General features: G+C 40.9%; 1 protein-coding gene across 1 annotated transcript; it reads left to right on the top strand.

Annotated features, from left to right (window-relative positions):
• The first annotated feature begins 4,663 nt into the window (after positions 1-4,663).
• On the top strand, positions 4,664-5,161 carry LOC149250697 (uncharacterized). Its single transcript, XM_089453722.1, has one exon. The coding sequence runs from the start codon at positions 4,664-4,666 to the stop codon at positions 5,159-5,161; it is 498 nt and encodes a 165-aa protein (XP_089309848.1).
• Positions 5,162-15,410: the final 10,249 nt, after the last annotated feature.

Raw genomic sequence — 15,410 nt, 5'->3', positions numbered from 1 at the left:
TGCAAGCATAGAATAGCAAAGAGAATGGACATTGAACATATAATGGCAAAAGAAGCTTATATTGCTAGAATGAAGATGAGAAGCTTGAATGAGCAGAGGAGGAATAATCTCCAAAAGTTAAACCACTATTACATCTTACTAATAGCTATTTATAGTTCTTAACAATGATGCTAAGCCCTTTGAGGCTTGAGAGGTCTTAATCTATTCCTCTGTCTCTTCAACTAATTGATTCCCTCAATAGGCAGCATGGTTCGGAGGTTTTTTCTTCTGACAGAAGAATAACTGCATTCAGATATTTTGGTAGCTTGTTGCGCTGTCTGTGCCCCCTGATCTTTCTGTTTCGGGCTGCAGCGTGCTGTGGATGCCCATGATATTTCTGTTTCTTTTGGACAGCTGCGTTGTCTTCTACATGATCTCTATTGTCTTCGGCTAAGTTGTGTTGTTGATGCTCCATGATCTTGTTTGATTTGGATGTGTGTGTTGTGGCCCTTCTAATGATTTAATAATGCATGCTTCTGTTATAGCAGAACAGTGCTACCCCTGTGGTGGACCTCTGTTGAAAACAATGTATATTTCTGTTTTAAACAGAAAACACAACCATCACTGCTAAATCCCACCTTCTCTGTCCTTTCAGACTTCAAAGGTCTTCATAAATGATTTATTTACCCATCGGTTCCGCCCTTAGGGTTATCGCAAGTCGCATTCGGCCCGTCCCTGTGTATTTCCCTCATATTCTGAAATACATATAAAACACTGAAAACACATGAAAATTGGCCTTAAGAAGACCTGAAAATATACCTATTTCATTTCTGAAACCCATTGGGTCCACCCCTGTTGCTATCGCAAGTTGCATTTGGCCCTGTTCCTGTGTTTTTCGTTAAACCATGAAAATACACGAAATACATTGAAAATGGCCCTCTTGCGGATCTCAAATTTCATATATTTCACTTCCCGGACCCAAAATATCGCATATCGCCACTGCCAAGGTTCCTGTGTATTTCGTTAAATAATGAAATATATGAAAAATGTATTAAAAATAGCCAAGCCGTGGACTTCAAACATTATATAATATCATTCCCGAACCCTTTCGGGTCCGGGCTATATCGCTATCGACATTGTCATGTGTTCCTTTGTATTTCGTTTAAACAATGAAATACATTAAAATACATTAGGAGTAGGCCTTCACACAGACTTCAAAATTTATCAATTGTCGCATATAATTTCATCGGGTCTAGCCCATCGGGTCGCACATATGCCCGTGCCTAGGCCCTGCCCCTTGGTTGGCGCCGATAGAGATATTGCGATGCAATAAATCGTAATTGTGCATTGCTCGTTCCTTGGTCCTTTATATGATAGAACATATTGTCCTTGCCGAAGCGACCCGCCAATCCTATCATCGGCGATCGCTGATCGGCGGTGTCATGTGCCCGCCTTTAAACCTCCTCTGTGATAGCACTGATTGCGATTAGCCGCTTAGATCTGGGCCGTTGATCGGCCAGATCTAATGGTTGTTTTGCGATGCCCAGTTTAAGCCTGCGATAATGATTTTTCATGGTTTTAGAGTGTTTTGAGCCTCCCGATAGTGTATTTCCGCCCTTCCAAGGGCTTTCCTCCTGCGACCATTTCGACTTTGAACGATCCTTAAGAGGATTTTGAAGACTTTTGGGGCATACTTGGATCCTTTGGCATGATTTTGAGCAAATTTGGAGACTCTAAAAGGGCATACTTGGATCCATTTTTGGACCGTTTTCCCACAAGGCTAACAGGGACCACCACCACCACCATAGGGAGGAGCATATTTTCCACCAACCGAGGGAGTCCTAGCTTCTTTGTGCGGGTTTCCAAAAATTTTTGCCATGAGGATCAAAGGTACAATGTAGGGGCAGCGTGTCTCAGTTTTAGTAGACAGTGGGGCCACCCACAATTTTATTGATTCTCAAATGGTCCAGAGGAGGGACATCACTACTGCAGAGTTTGAGGGGTTTTCAGTCCTAATACCAGGAGACAAGACTATGTTGTGCACTTGATATGTTCCCACTCTGACAGTGACTATGGGAAACTATTTAATGACAGACCACTTTTTTGTGGTGGATGTACCAAACACTAATGTGGTGCTGGGTATCCAATTGTTGTATTCCCTTGGCCGAGTTCCTACCAATTGGAAGTAGCTTGTGATGGAGTTTTAGGCCAGATGGCAAGCCGGTAGTTCTTCAGGGCATGCATTTGTACCCTCCTCAGACAGTTTTGGCCCACAGGATGGAAGATGATTTGAGGAAGTAGAGCTGAAGATTTCAGAGGTTGGGGGGAAGGCCAAGCCACCACATCCAGACATACAGGCAATGTTGGATAAATATCTGGTAGTCTTCGGAGATATTACGTCGGGACAACCAGCTGACAAGGGGGGTTTGAGCACACTATAGAGTTGGATCCTAGTATGTAAGCAATCATTACTACACCCTATAGGCATCCCAAAGCCTATAAGGATGTGATCGAGAGGGATATCATGGAGCTATTGGTGTTGGGCTAGATCAGTCTGAGTTCTAGTCCATTCGCTTCTTCGGTTGTGTTGGTGAAGAAGAAGGATGGATCTCTCTACATGTGTATTGATTACAGGGCCCTCAACAAGAAGACACTGAAGAACAGGTATCCCATTCCACGCATTGATGAGTTGATGAACGAACTTAGAGGAGCCAAGTACTTCTCTAAGATAGATTTGAGGTCGGGGTATCATCAAATTCGAGTGAGGGAGCAGGACGTCCCGCAGACAACTTTCAGATGTCATTATTGGCATTTTGAGTTCATGGTCATGCCTTTTGGGTTGACCAATGCACCGCCTACTTTCCAGTCGTGCATGAACCATGTGTTTTGAGGCCAGTTGAGAAGGTTTGTACTAGTATTCTTTGATGAAATTTTGATCTATAGGAGGACATGGGAGGAGCACCAGCAACACCTAGAGACAGTCTTACGTATATTGGAGGAGCATCAGTTCTACGCCAAGATGTCCAAGTGCGAGTTTGGGATGACAGAGATGCTTTACTTGGGGTACATCATAGGCGCAGATGGGGTTAAGGTACACGAGGAGAAGATTCAGGCCATTCGGGATTGGCCAAAGCCTCGAGATGTGACAATGCTAAGAGGATTTTTGGGCATCTGTACCTATTTTTGGAAGTTCGTGAAGGGCTTCTCACAGTTGGCAACACCCCTTACTAATATGACTAAGAAGGGGGATTTTGCGTGGATAGAGGGAGATCAGGCAACATTTGAGCGCCTCAAGGAGGTGATGAGTTATTGCTCTGTATTGGCACTTCCATATTTTACACACTCTTTCACATTGGAGTGAGATGCATCGAGTGTGGGGATCGAGACGGTATTGTCCCAAGTAAGGCACCCCATTGCTTTGGAGAGTGGGAAGTTGCTACCACATGAAATGTCGTATTCCATATATGACAAGGATATGTTGGCCATAATGCATGCATTGGCGAAGTTTAGACAGTACTTGGTGGGGAATTTATTTCGGGTGAAGACGGATCAAAACAGTCTTCGCCACTTCATGGGGCAGCAAGGCCTCAATGACAGGCAATAGAGGTGGGTCAGCAAGGTGCAGGCCTATGATTTTGATATCGATTATGTGCAGGGGAAGCACAACGTGGTGTTGTATGCACTATCTAGGAGACCAGCAGGACATTCACTCATGAGAATTTGCCATGATTGGAAGGCTCAATTATTGGTAGAGTACTCCAAGGATCGTCGGTCGTGTGAGATATTGGAGGGAAATTATGCAGATGATCGCTAAAGGGTGATGGATGAGGTCATTTATTACAAAGGGTGCATATTTTTGGTTTCGGGATCCCTTGAGAGAGCGCGTCCTTCGAGCAGCTCATGATTCTCCTTTGTTTAGACCCTAGGGGTTCAGGAAGACTTATATGACGGTGACAGAGTGCTTCACTTGGAAGGGCCTCAAAGGAGACGTGTTGAGGCATGTGCAGAAGTGCGAAGCTTTCTAGAGGAACAAAGGAGAGTTGACTCATCCAGCAGGATTGTTGCAGCCTCTTCCCATCCCTGAGGGGAAATGGGAGAGTATCTCTAGGGATTTCATCATCGGACTTCTGTCTGTGCAAGGGAAGGATTGTACTTTTATGATGGTAGGCCAACTGACCAAGTTTTCACACTTATTTGCCATACCGACACAATATTCACCCTCACAAGTGGAAAAGTTGTTCTTTAGGGAGGTCTTTCGTCTGCATGGACTCCCTAAGACTATAGTTGGTGATTGAGATAGCCAATTTATGGGAGGATTATGGCAAGATATTTTCAAGCTAGTTCGCACTGAGCTCACCCCGAGCACCAACTATCATCCACACACTGATGGCCAGATAGATAGGGCGAACCGGTGATTAGAGGGCTAACTCAGAAACTATGTGACATGGCAGCAAAGGGCTTGGATTCGATGGTGCGTCTGAGAGAGTATTGTTACAACACCACACATCACATGTCCATTGGTATGACTCCTTTCCGTGCTTTAAATGGTTATGATACTTTGTCTTTTGCTGACATTGTTTTTGGAGATAGCAGGGCCCCAAAGGCTAAGGATTGGATCCTAGAGAGCTAATATATCCTCAAGGCTCTTAAGGATAATTTACAGACAACTCAGAACCAACAGAAGATGTATGATGACAAGCATCGAGTAGAGAGGCATTTTGAGGAGGGGGACTTGGTCTATCTTAGATTACAGCCTTATCGACAATCCACGTTGAAGCAGAAGGGGGACGAGAAGCTGCAACCGAGATTCTTTGGGCCTTACAGGGTGATTAAGAGGGTTGGAGAGGTGGCTTACGAGTTGGAGCTACCACCCGGGAGTAGGATCCATAATATTTTTCATGTGTTATGCCTCAACAGGGTGTTGGGGCAACAGGTTACAGCAGCTGTGGAGTTGCCTCCACTTGATGATGAGAGGCACCTGATTTTAGAGTCGAAGGTCATCTTGGAGACTAGGGAGAGAAAGCTCAGGAGCAGGGTCATCAAAGATTACTTGGTGTGTTGGAAGAAATTGCTAGAGGAGGATGCTACTTGGGAAGGGGAGCACATACTTCAGCATCTAGCATTGAAGTTGCTTGGGGACAAGCAACATTTGAGAGGGCAGGATTGGCATGTCCCTTCCTAAATTAATTTGGAACAAGATTAATTATTGCATTTTGGGGCCAATTTTGGAGATAGTCGGGCCCATTCGATTTTATTAGGAGATTAGAATTAGGAGAAGTTATTTTGTTATGGTTAAGTTTTGTTTTGGGGGCCATCCACACTAGGGAAATACGCACTCCCTAGTTTGAATTGCATGGAGGGAAAAATTCGATGATTAAGTGAGGGCCCATGATGGAGTGAAAAGTGCTCCACAAAATCTATATAAGGAAGGAATCTCTCCTCATTTCCTCATATTTTGGCATATCGATTTCTCTTTGGTTGCTCAAGTTGCTTAGCCGAGTCACTTGTTATTCGATACGAGTTCTTCAAGCGACGAGCTCACCCTTTCTTTGGGGGACTTCGAGTGCCACCCTAGGAAGGTTTTTCTTCATTCTTTCGGAGGAGGATTTCGTTGTGGTTTCCAGCAGTTGCATTCATCTCTAGGTGGTGTGTATTACTGGAGGACGTAGTGAAGAGGAGGTCGAATTTGCTTGTGGTGTTTGCAGTGGAGTTTGGTTGGGAGATTTTCCTTAGAGGAGGCATAGGAGGTTTGTTGCCATTTTGGAGAGTTTGGGAGTTGGAGTAGAGTGCTTCTTTGAGTGTGACTTTCTCACTTCCTGGGCTAGCGCAATGGCAACACTTGGTGCACATGTGGGACGTAGAGTATCAGTATTTGAGGCTTAAATTTGTTGGGGAGTTAAGGGAAGCATTCGTGGGGGAGACTTATACATTTCCGAAGCTTGGGAGGAGGATTTCGTTGGTGTTCCTTGCAGGTCGTATTCTTGAGTAGTTTGGAGGGCGTAGGGAATATTAGAGGCCGAATTTGGGAGGTTGGATTCAGACCAAACCCTTTCTAGGTTTTTGTGGGTTTTGGTCAAGGAGCTTGGGGCTAAAGTTTCAGCATTTTCTGAGCACCGAAGGCAGAGTTTCTTGCACTTCCTTTCCAGCTAACGATGTATTTTCTCGGGACAATGCAGAGCATTAGAGGAAAAATCATTTCCAACTTTGTGATTATTGTTTTATCACCTTGGTTTTGTGACGCTTTCCCTTGAGGCAAGCCCAGGTGCATTTCTCCATACTATTGTACTTGATTCATTCATTAATAAAATGGCTCAGCTGGTTCTCACTTCTAGAGTTTTATGAGCATTCGCTGATTGTTTCAATTTTTTGTGTTGTGAATCGATTTTGCTTTTGCATATCACTGTTTGTTTAAGTTTAGAACATTATAGAAAATTTTAGTGACATTGCTTCAGAAGGGATCACTTACTTCCGAATTCATTTTAAAGAGGGAAACAAAGCCGCAATCAATGTCATTCTTAAAATATCTAGTTTCTTTCCCAAATTCATTGATCCAAAAGATAAATAGCTTCTCATGGTAGAAGTAGGGAAGAGGAGCTACTACTTAGAACCCTTCATAGGTTTCAAAAGTATAAGAGCCCGTGTCTACATGGGCTACCCATAATTCTTTGATTTCAATGGGGTAGATTTACATAAACTAGTAGAATAAAATTGACTTTTAATAAAGGAACCAGATGCCTTCAACACCACATTCATTGTGCATATCCCAAGGATAGAAAACCTCACAAGTTTTAAGAACTTTCACCCAATTTCTCTCTACAACAATATCTATAGTATCATCTCTAAAATCATAACTTGCGTGATAAAATAAACTCTCTTAGAAGGTCCTTCAAGAGTAGTTTATCTTTCTTGAATGGCACTAAATACACAAGGTAGTTAGTGTTACCTAGGAATTATACACAGTGAAAAAAATTGAAGGCCATGATAGTTAAGGTTGACTTATCCAAGGCCTTCGACAAAGTTAGTTAGATTTTTCTCCAACTCATTCTAATCCATCTAGGATTCAATGTACACTTTGTGGCCTCGTTTATGGCTTCTATATGCTGATCCGAATAGGATAATTATATTGTTTGTCATCCATATTGATGCATGTAGAGTGGAAAAAGTGGAGGAATCAGCTCACGGGAGCATTTTTACTAGTGGGGCCCAGTTTTGCAAAACGGGGTTTGAAACCTTCCGGGAGTGTTTTGAGGCATCAAACAACGTTTTTTGGGGGTAAAACTTTGTTGCCAAAGTATGCACCTTTTCATGTTATTTTACACATAGGAAGCTTTCCAATGGCACAAGAATCACGTCAATCGTAGTCTATATGCAAAATTTATGCCACTCAGAAGTTGACCTTCCTATTTTCACACCTATAGTTTGGGAGGATGTCACGTCAGTCCCCATTATTCATGGAAAAGGGGATAACCACGTGTTTGTGATGTAAAAGACTATATAAGAGTCTATTTTGTAGCTCTAGTTAAGAGTTGATATAGTCAAACTTAACCACCAGTAGGTTATCGGGGCTGTGTTATAACCGGGCCACTAGGAGGAAGAGGCATTCAATTCTTTCGAGAGCATTTTGTTCCATAGTTGAGAAAAGATAGCCAGGAGAAATAGGATGTAGAGAACATAGAGAGGATTTGTGCATTGTATCAGCCCACGGGCCACAAACATTACTTCTTTGTATGTGCGGCCATATTTCCAGACAGAGAAAGAGAGTGAGTCGGCCTCACCTTCCAATTGGGTTTTCTATCGAAAGGGTTTCCCAGAGAGCATATATTGTGTATTATGCATGTGTGAGCTTATTTTTTCGTTCCCTACTTCTCTACTTGAATTACTTTTACATGCATGCACTAATTACAGTTAATTTTACAGATCTAGAAATTAAATGAAACTGTAATAGTGTAGAGTCCCAGATTTTAAATATAATATTATCACATCTATTGTGACAAACTGTCTAGTGGAATATCCATGGTAGTTTACGGATCATTTGGTATCAGAGTGGTTTTCTTTGGGTATTTTGTGGAGATTGCATGGATCCAATCGACGAGGCCGAAAATCATAAAATCCTAATCATGGGCGACGAATCTGTAAATGAACCTCGTGATCCTTCAGAGGTGAGGTTTTCGCGGCTCGAAGAGCAAGTCACGGATATAAACCGCAATGTCAACCTCCTTGTGGCAGCCCTAAGAAATAATATAGGGATATATGGAGAAGAAAGGGGTTCGAATGCAGAGGACAAATCAGAAGGTGGATCGGGGGATCGGGAAGACGAAGATAACTAGCCGAAGAAAGAAATCAGAAAAGATCAACCCAATTCGAGTGTTGTGAACCAATCCCTATTTAAAGTGGAAGCAAAATTCGATATCAAGCCATACCATGACAAGATCGATGCTTTGAAGCTGAACCATTGGTTGCAGCAACTGGAAGTTTATTTCAATGTCCATCAGATCGAGGAAGGGCAGAAGATCTCATTCGCGCGACTGAAATTGGAGGGCCATGCACTGACTTGGTGGGAGAACCACACGAAAACCCTGAGGTTGGATGGAGAACATCCAGTGACTAAGTGGGAGGATCTCAAAACCATCATTAAGTCACAGTTTTATCCCATTGGGTACGTGGAAGACCAATGGATCCGGTGGCATTACTTCAGGCAAAATTTGGGCCAAAGTGTGCAGGAGTACACCACAGAATTCAGAAAGATGGCTATAATGTTGAGTATATCTCCAAAGAACCCATATGTACTCCTCAAGTATTTGGGGGGTCGGCATCGCCATTTGCGTGAGCAAGTGATGTTGTTCAAGCCCAGAACAATGGACGAGGCTTGTGTACAGGCACAGTACCTGGAGAACATAGGCCAGAATAGAGAGCAATCAAGTGGATCGAAGCAAAAGGAGCAACAAGATGCTTCTAAGGAGGGGAAGAAGAAGAAAAAAGGGGGAAAAGCTAAAAAGACAGCAACCACGACACATTAGTGCAAAGATCCTAGCAACCACTACAACATTGATGTGCATACAAAGGAGAAGTGTTGGAAATTGCATCCAGATCTAAACCCGAAGAACAAGAAAAAAGATAATAAGAAGAAGAATCTCATGGCCACTGATTCAAGCAACCAAGTTGAAAGTAGCTTGGACGTGGATGAGAAGATCGTATGTACGTCAGTGCAGAAGGAGGTGAATCTGAGTAGCCTTCAGCAACAGGAAGAGAAAGAAATGGCCAAACTCTTCCATGTAAAGATACAGGTCAAGAAGACGAAGATTGATGCTCTGTTTGACTCACGATCGGAGGCAAATCTCATTGCAGCAGATATAGTCAAGAAGTTGGGGCTGGAAGTTTGTGATCATCAAAACCCATATGCAGTGGGATGGGTACATAAGGATACACAGCTGAAGGTAACAAAATAGTGTAAAATTAGATTTGTTATCAGTGCTTATTTTATTGATGAAGTAGATCTGGATGTGGTTCCCCTTGATATATGTGGAGTCATGTTTGGGAGTCCATACATGTACATGCGTGATGCAATATTCATGAGGAGAGCGAACCGTTACCAGCTCATCAAGGATGGAAAATCGTTCATCATCAACGTACACAAAGGCAAGTCAAAAATTTCACTAGTAAGTGCCAACCAAGCCAAGAAATTGATCAGTTCTAGCAAGAAGTATGTTTTATTGTTTTTAAGGGAAAATTAGTATGTAGAGGAGTCAATAAGAGGCAAGGCATCCCTAGAGGTGTGTACTAAAAAACAAAAACAACAATTGGAGGAGTTGTTACAGGCATACAAGGACGTGTTTCGAGAGCCTAAGAGGCTACCCCCAAGAGAGAAGTGGAGCACAAGATCCAGCTATTACTAGACTCTCCATTGCCAAATATTGGGTTGTACAAGCAGTCTGTTATAGAAGCGAGTGAGATGAAGAAACAGTTGCAACAGCTGCTGGAACAAGGTGTCATTCGACCGAGTACATCACCATGTGGGTCACCCATCATCATTGTGCCAAAGAAGGATTGGACTTGGCCGATGTGTATATATTACAGGGAGTTGAATAAAATCACGCTCAAGAACAGATACCCCTGCCCAGGATAGACGATCTGCTAGATAAGTTGCAGCAAGCAAAGTATTTCACCAAGCTGGACTTGAAGTCTAGATATCACCAGGTTCGATTCAAAGAAGAAGATACATGGAATATCGCCTTCAAAATCAGGCAGGGTTTGTATGAGTGATTAGTTATGCCATTTGACCTTTGTAATGCATGATCTACAATTATGAGATTAATGAATGATTTACTTCGCTCTTTTATGGATTCATTTGTTATTGTCTATTTGGATGATATACTAGTATACAGTACTACCTGGGAGGAGCATATTTCACATTTGACGCAGGTGCTGGAAACATTGAAGAAGCACCAGCTGTTAGAAAATCTCAAGACGAATGAGTTTGCACAACAGCCCTTGGTGTATTTAGGATATGTGATTGGTGGAGGATAATTGAAGATAGACCCTTCCAAGATGGAGGCCATCATGAAATGGTCGGTACCTACTAATGTTACTGAGGTTAGGAGTTTCATTGGAGTAGCACAGTACCCAAGCAAATTCATAGCCTTGTTTTCAGTGGTAGCAACACAACTCCACTCCATAATAGCAAGTGGCAAGAGTTTCCAGTGGGGAAAAGGGCAGCAAAATGCTTTTAATGAGTTAAAGAAGAAGATCAGTGAAGTGCCAGTTCTAGCATTACCAAACTTGCAATGACCCTTTGAAGTGGAGACAGATGTGAGCGGGTATGTTATGGGAGTTGTCTTGATGCAAGGAGGAAGGCCTCTTTTCTACCATTCTGAAGTATTTCATGGGGCAATTCTTAACTACCCTACCTACGATAAGGAGCTCTATGCCATGGTGTAAGTTGTGAAGAACTGGAAGCACTATCGGATGGGAAAGGAGACAATAATCCACATGGATCACCAGCTGTTACAGTACCTACAAGCCCAGAATAAGCTACAACAGAACATGCACTACAAGTAGATGGGGTTTTTACAACAGTTTCATTTGGTGATCAAGTATAATAAGGGCAGCACAAACAAGTTGATTGATATGCTTCCAAGGCCACCCACATAAAAGATTACAACTTTGGGGACCCTTATGCACATGGAACCATTCACCCATGATGCATACAGAGAGGCATATTCAAAAGATGAGGACTTCAAGGAGGTGTATCAGTAGTTGGATCGTCAGATTCATGAGCATGATGGCGACATCATCGTTGACTACCATCTCCAAGATGGGTAACTCTATAGGTTGGATAAGCTATGTGTTCCTAAAGGTGAGCATTTGCAGTTGATTAGAGAGGCTCACACCTCCAAGGTTGCAGGGCATTTTGGTGTAGGAAAGATCGTGGCTAACTTGCTAAGGTATGTGTATTGGCCCAAGATGCAAGAACAAGTAGCTAGGTTCATAAGAGGATGCATGCTTTGTTGTACCAGCAAGCCTAGCAACATGAAACAGGGTCTGTATCGTCCCTTACCTGTACATACTCATCCTTGGGAAAGAATTTCCATGGACTTTGTGGGAGGTTTATCGACAACGAGGAAGGGACATGACTAACTGCTCGTGGTAGTTGACAGGTTCAACAAGATGTGTGTTCTAATGCCATGTAAAAAGACCATCAGCGGATAAGAAGTAGCAAACTTGTTATTTGGACAAGTCTGGGTAGATCTACAACATTCCATCCATAGCCAGATGGGCAGACAGAAGTAGTCAATAGGAATTTGGTGCAGCTTCTGAGGGGTTACAACCAGAAGCATCTAAAGACCTAGGATGAAAATCTGGTATATATACAACATTCTTATAACAAAGCAGTCCACACTTCTACAGGAAAGTCCCCATTTGAAACTTGTTTTGGATATTTGCTATCTTCACCTTTGGATATTGCATACGGGCAACAAGGAGGAGTGAAGGAAGATATTAGAGGAGATGCTTTGAGTGCTGAAAATTTTATAGATAAGATCAGGCAGATCCATCTACCGGTACAGGAAACACTAGAGAAGTCGTAGGTGAAGTATAAGGCCATGCATGATCAACACAGAACAGAGAAATCATTCATGGTGGGAGACAGAGTATGGCTATAGTTGAACAAGGAGAGGTTGTAGGGGCATGGTAATAAAATCAAGGCTCTAAGCTATGGTCCCTTTGAGATACTCGAAAAGGTGGGTGATAATTCCTACCGACTCAGTTTACCACCATATATGCACATTTACTCAATAGTGAATGTAGAGAATTTGAAACTTTATGAGACTTCCATGCTAGATCAGGAAGAGGAACGGGTCCTACCTTTTGTGAAGGATTTGGCACCAAACGCTCAGGCAGAGTTGAAAAAAGATATAGTCTTGTAGAAGAGGTCCAGAACTACAAGACAAGGGCAACAAGACCTCTGGCAGATTGGGTTGAAGGGACAACTTCCATGCAAATCTAAATGGTACACTATAGATAAGGTGGAGGAAAAATTTCCCCACCTCATTCAGTAAAATATTTTGGGGACCAAAAGCCTCCCAAAATGGGGAGGTGTGATCCAAATTGGATCATTATATTGTTTTTCATCCATCTCGATGCATTTAGAGTGGAAAAAGTGGAGGAATTAGCTCACAAGACAGCTTTTACTGGCGGGACCCGGTTTGGCAAATGGGGTCTGAAACCTTTCAAGAGAATTTTGAGGCATCAAACAATGGTTTTTGGGGGTAAAACTTTGCTGCTAAAGTGCAGGACACTTTCATGTTATTTTACACACAGAGAGCTTTGCAACGAGTAAGAATCGCGTCAATCAGAGTCTATATGCAAAAGTTATGCCACTCAGAAGTTGACCTTCCTATTTTCACACCTATAGTTTGGGAGGATGTCACGTTAGCCCCCATTATTCATGGAAAATGGGCTAGCCATGTGTTTTTGATGTAAAAGACTCTAGAAGAGTCTATTTTGTAACTCTAGTTAAGAGTTGATGTAGTCAAACTTAACCACTAGTAGGTTATCAAGGTTGTGTTATAACCAAGCTACTAGGAGGAAGAGGCATTCCATTCTTTCGAGAGAATTTTGTTCCATAGTTGAGCAAAGATAGCCAGGAGAGATAGGAGGTAGAGCATACACAGAGGATTTTTACATTGTAGCAGCCCATGGGCCACATATATTACTTCTTTGTATCTGTAGCCATATTTCCAGACAGAGAAAGAGAGTGAAGTGGCTTCACCTTCTAGCTGGGTTTTCTACCGAAAGGGTTTCCCAGAGAGCATATTTTATGTATTATGTGTGTGTGAGCTTATTTTTTTCATTCACTACTTCTCTGCTTGAATTACTTTTACATGCATCCACTAATTACAGTTAATTTTACAGATCTAGAAATTAAATGAAACTGTAATATTGTAGAGTCTCAGATTTTTAATATAATATTATCAGATTTGTTGTGACGAACTGTTTAGTGGAATATCCACAACAGTTTATGGATCATTACATTGCCAATTTCTACAATATTTACATATATTTTGTTTTGTTTTTTTATAATGATTTTTTGACTCATCTCTTTATGCATTTAAATTTGTAGTTATTTCTACCCTTGTATTATATAGTTGTATACACAATACCCTTATACGAGAAGGAATGAGTATAACCTAACTCAGGTTTGTCCAATTTACCCTCCAAATATCTTTTTATATAGTACACTCTTTTTATGTTAAGAATGAAATAACAACTCATGGATAGATGAGGTTAAATCTTTGTGTATGATAACCTTACATGCATGCATATGAATATATGTAAGAATGCAATGTCATAATACATGATGATCATGCTCAAAAATGTTGTATGGAACTATAGTGGTATGATACGGTCATACTCACATATAGTAAAGAATGTTATTGCATACCACAATTAAGAATTCTTCATATATACACACAAGTTCTAATAATATCTACCTACAATGCCTATATATTTGTTGGATGTTAGCTTGTAGACAAGTGACTACCACAATCACATGCATTTACAAAGAAAATAAAAAGATAGAATAAGACAATATTAATGGACATAATATTCGACCAATTGGCTATTTATTTAAGAATAGAGGATACTATTGATTCACATTCAAAGTGAACACTATAAAACCAAGAGAAGAAAATAACTTTTATTTTGAGACTAAAAGCAACATAGTCAGTAATGAAAATTGCACAAGAATGGTTTTCCTAGCCAACCTAGCTATGCCACCCCAAATACAACAAATAATATTTCAAATGGTTATACTCAACATGAAAGTGGCAAGGTAGAGATACCTATCAAATGCATTACTATCACAAAGACTAGCAGGCCTAGTGCAAAGCCTCACTGGGCAACCTAGGTCTCGTGGTAACAAGAGACTAGTCACTACTATCACCTCAATGACTTCTATCCAACTATTTAGTGGTGGATATTACCACCACAAGGGAGCTTCCCTACAAAAGATCACTAGCAAGATATTCAACTAAGGAGGGCTCAATAGTGATGCAAGGTCTAATAATTAAAAGAAAAGGTACTAGCCAAGCCTTAAAAGGTTGAGATAAGAGTTTCCCAGAGTTCAAGTACACTTTTCTAACGCCTTTATAATTTAGAAGGAAACTTCTATAAGTTAGGGTTTTCGTGATATGTAGATTTAGGGCACACAATGGCATATAAAATATTGAGAAAATAACCTATTAGTGATAGGATCAACAAAGGAGTAAAGGTTATGAAACACACAAGCTATGATTAAATAAACAATGGTTTTCAATGGTTGAAAATACATATGACAACAATTAAAGTCAAGATGTCAACTCTATTTTAATTATGAAAACATGCAATTAATGCTAGATTTTGCCTTTTTATATTTATTGGATACAATCCATGGTTTTTTGTGATGACTCTCATAAACACCCTATTTTTTTATTTTATTTTTTTATACATAATTATCAATTGTCATTTTACTATATGTTCCTCACTGCACTGTGGCTCTTCCTTTTTCATAAGGAACTAATAACTATATGTTTTATCGCATCACGCATTCTTATCCTCAATGGACTGTAAAGGGTCTGTAGATGATGAGTATTTTCAAGAATTAACTCCTAATTCAACCTTACTTCAATGGAATTGGTATAAAATGTTCAACAAGTGCCTTGTAATCTCATTATATGGAATTGTCAACCAAATCATAAGTTTGATGAGTATTTTCAAGAATTAACTCCTAATTCAACCTTACTTCAATGGAATTGGTACAAAATGTTCAACAAGTGCCTTGTAATCTCATTATATGGAATTGTCAACCAAATCATAAGTTTTCTTGCCAAATTTATTATGTGTATTTATATCTATTTATCATTTAAATGGTGCTATAATTCCCTTATAACATGTAA

Source organism: Pinus tabuliformis, chromosome 7 (assembly GCF_031772625.1).
Source record: "Pinus tabuliformis cultivar Carrire ecotype Pingquan chromosome 7, CPIR1, whole genome shotgun sequence".
NCBI classification, from domain to species: domain Eukaryota; kingdom Viridiplantae; phylum Streptophyta; class Pinopsida; order Pinales; family Pinaceae; genus Pinus; species Pinus tabuliformis.
This window is presented reverse-complemented; position numbering and strand designations above follow the sequence as displayed.

What these genes read in the sequence shown, in the direction of transcription:
- LOC149250697 (XM_089453722.1), top strand. Translation starts at nt 4,664, where the DNA reads ATGTATGATGACAAGCATCGAGTAGAGAGGCATTTTGAGGAGGGGGAC.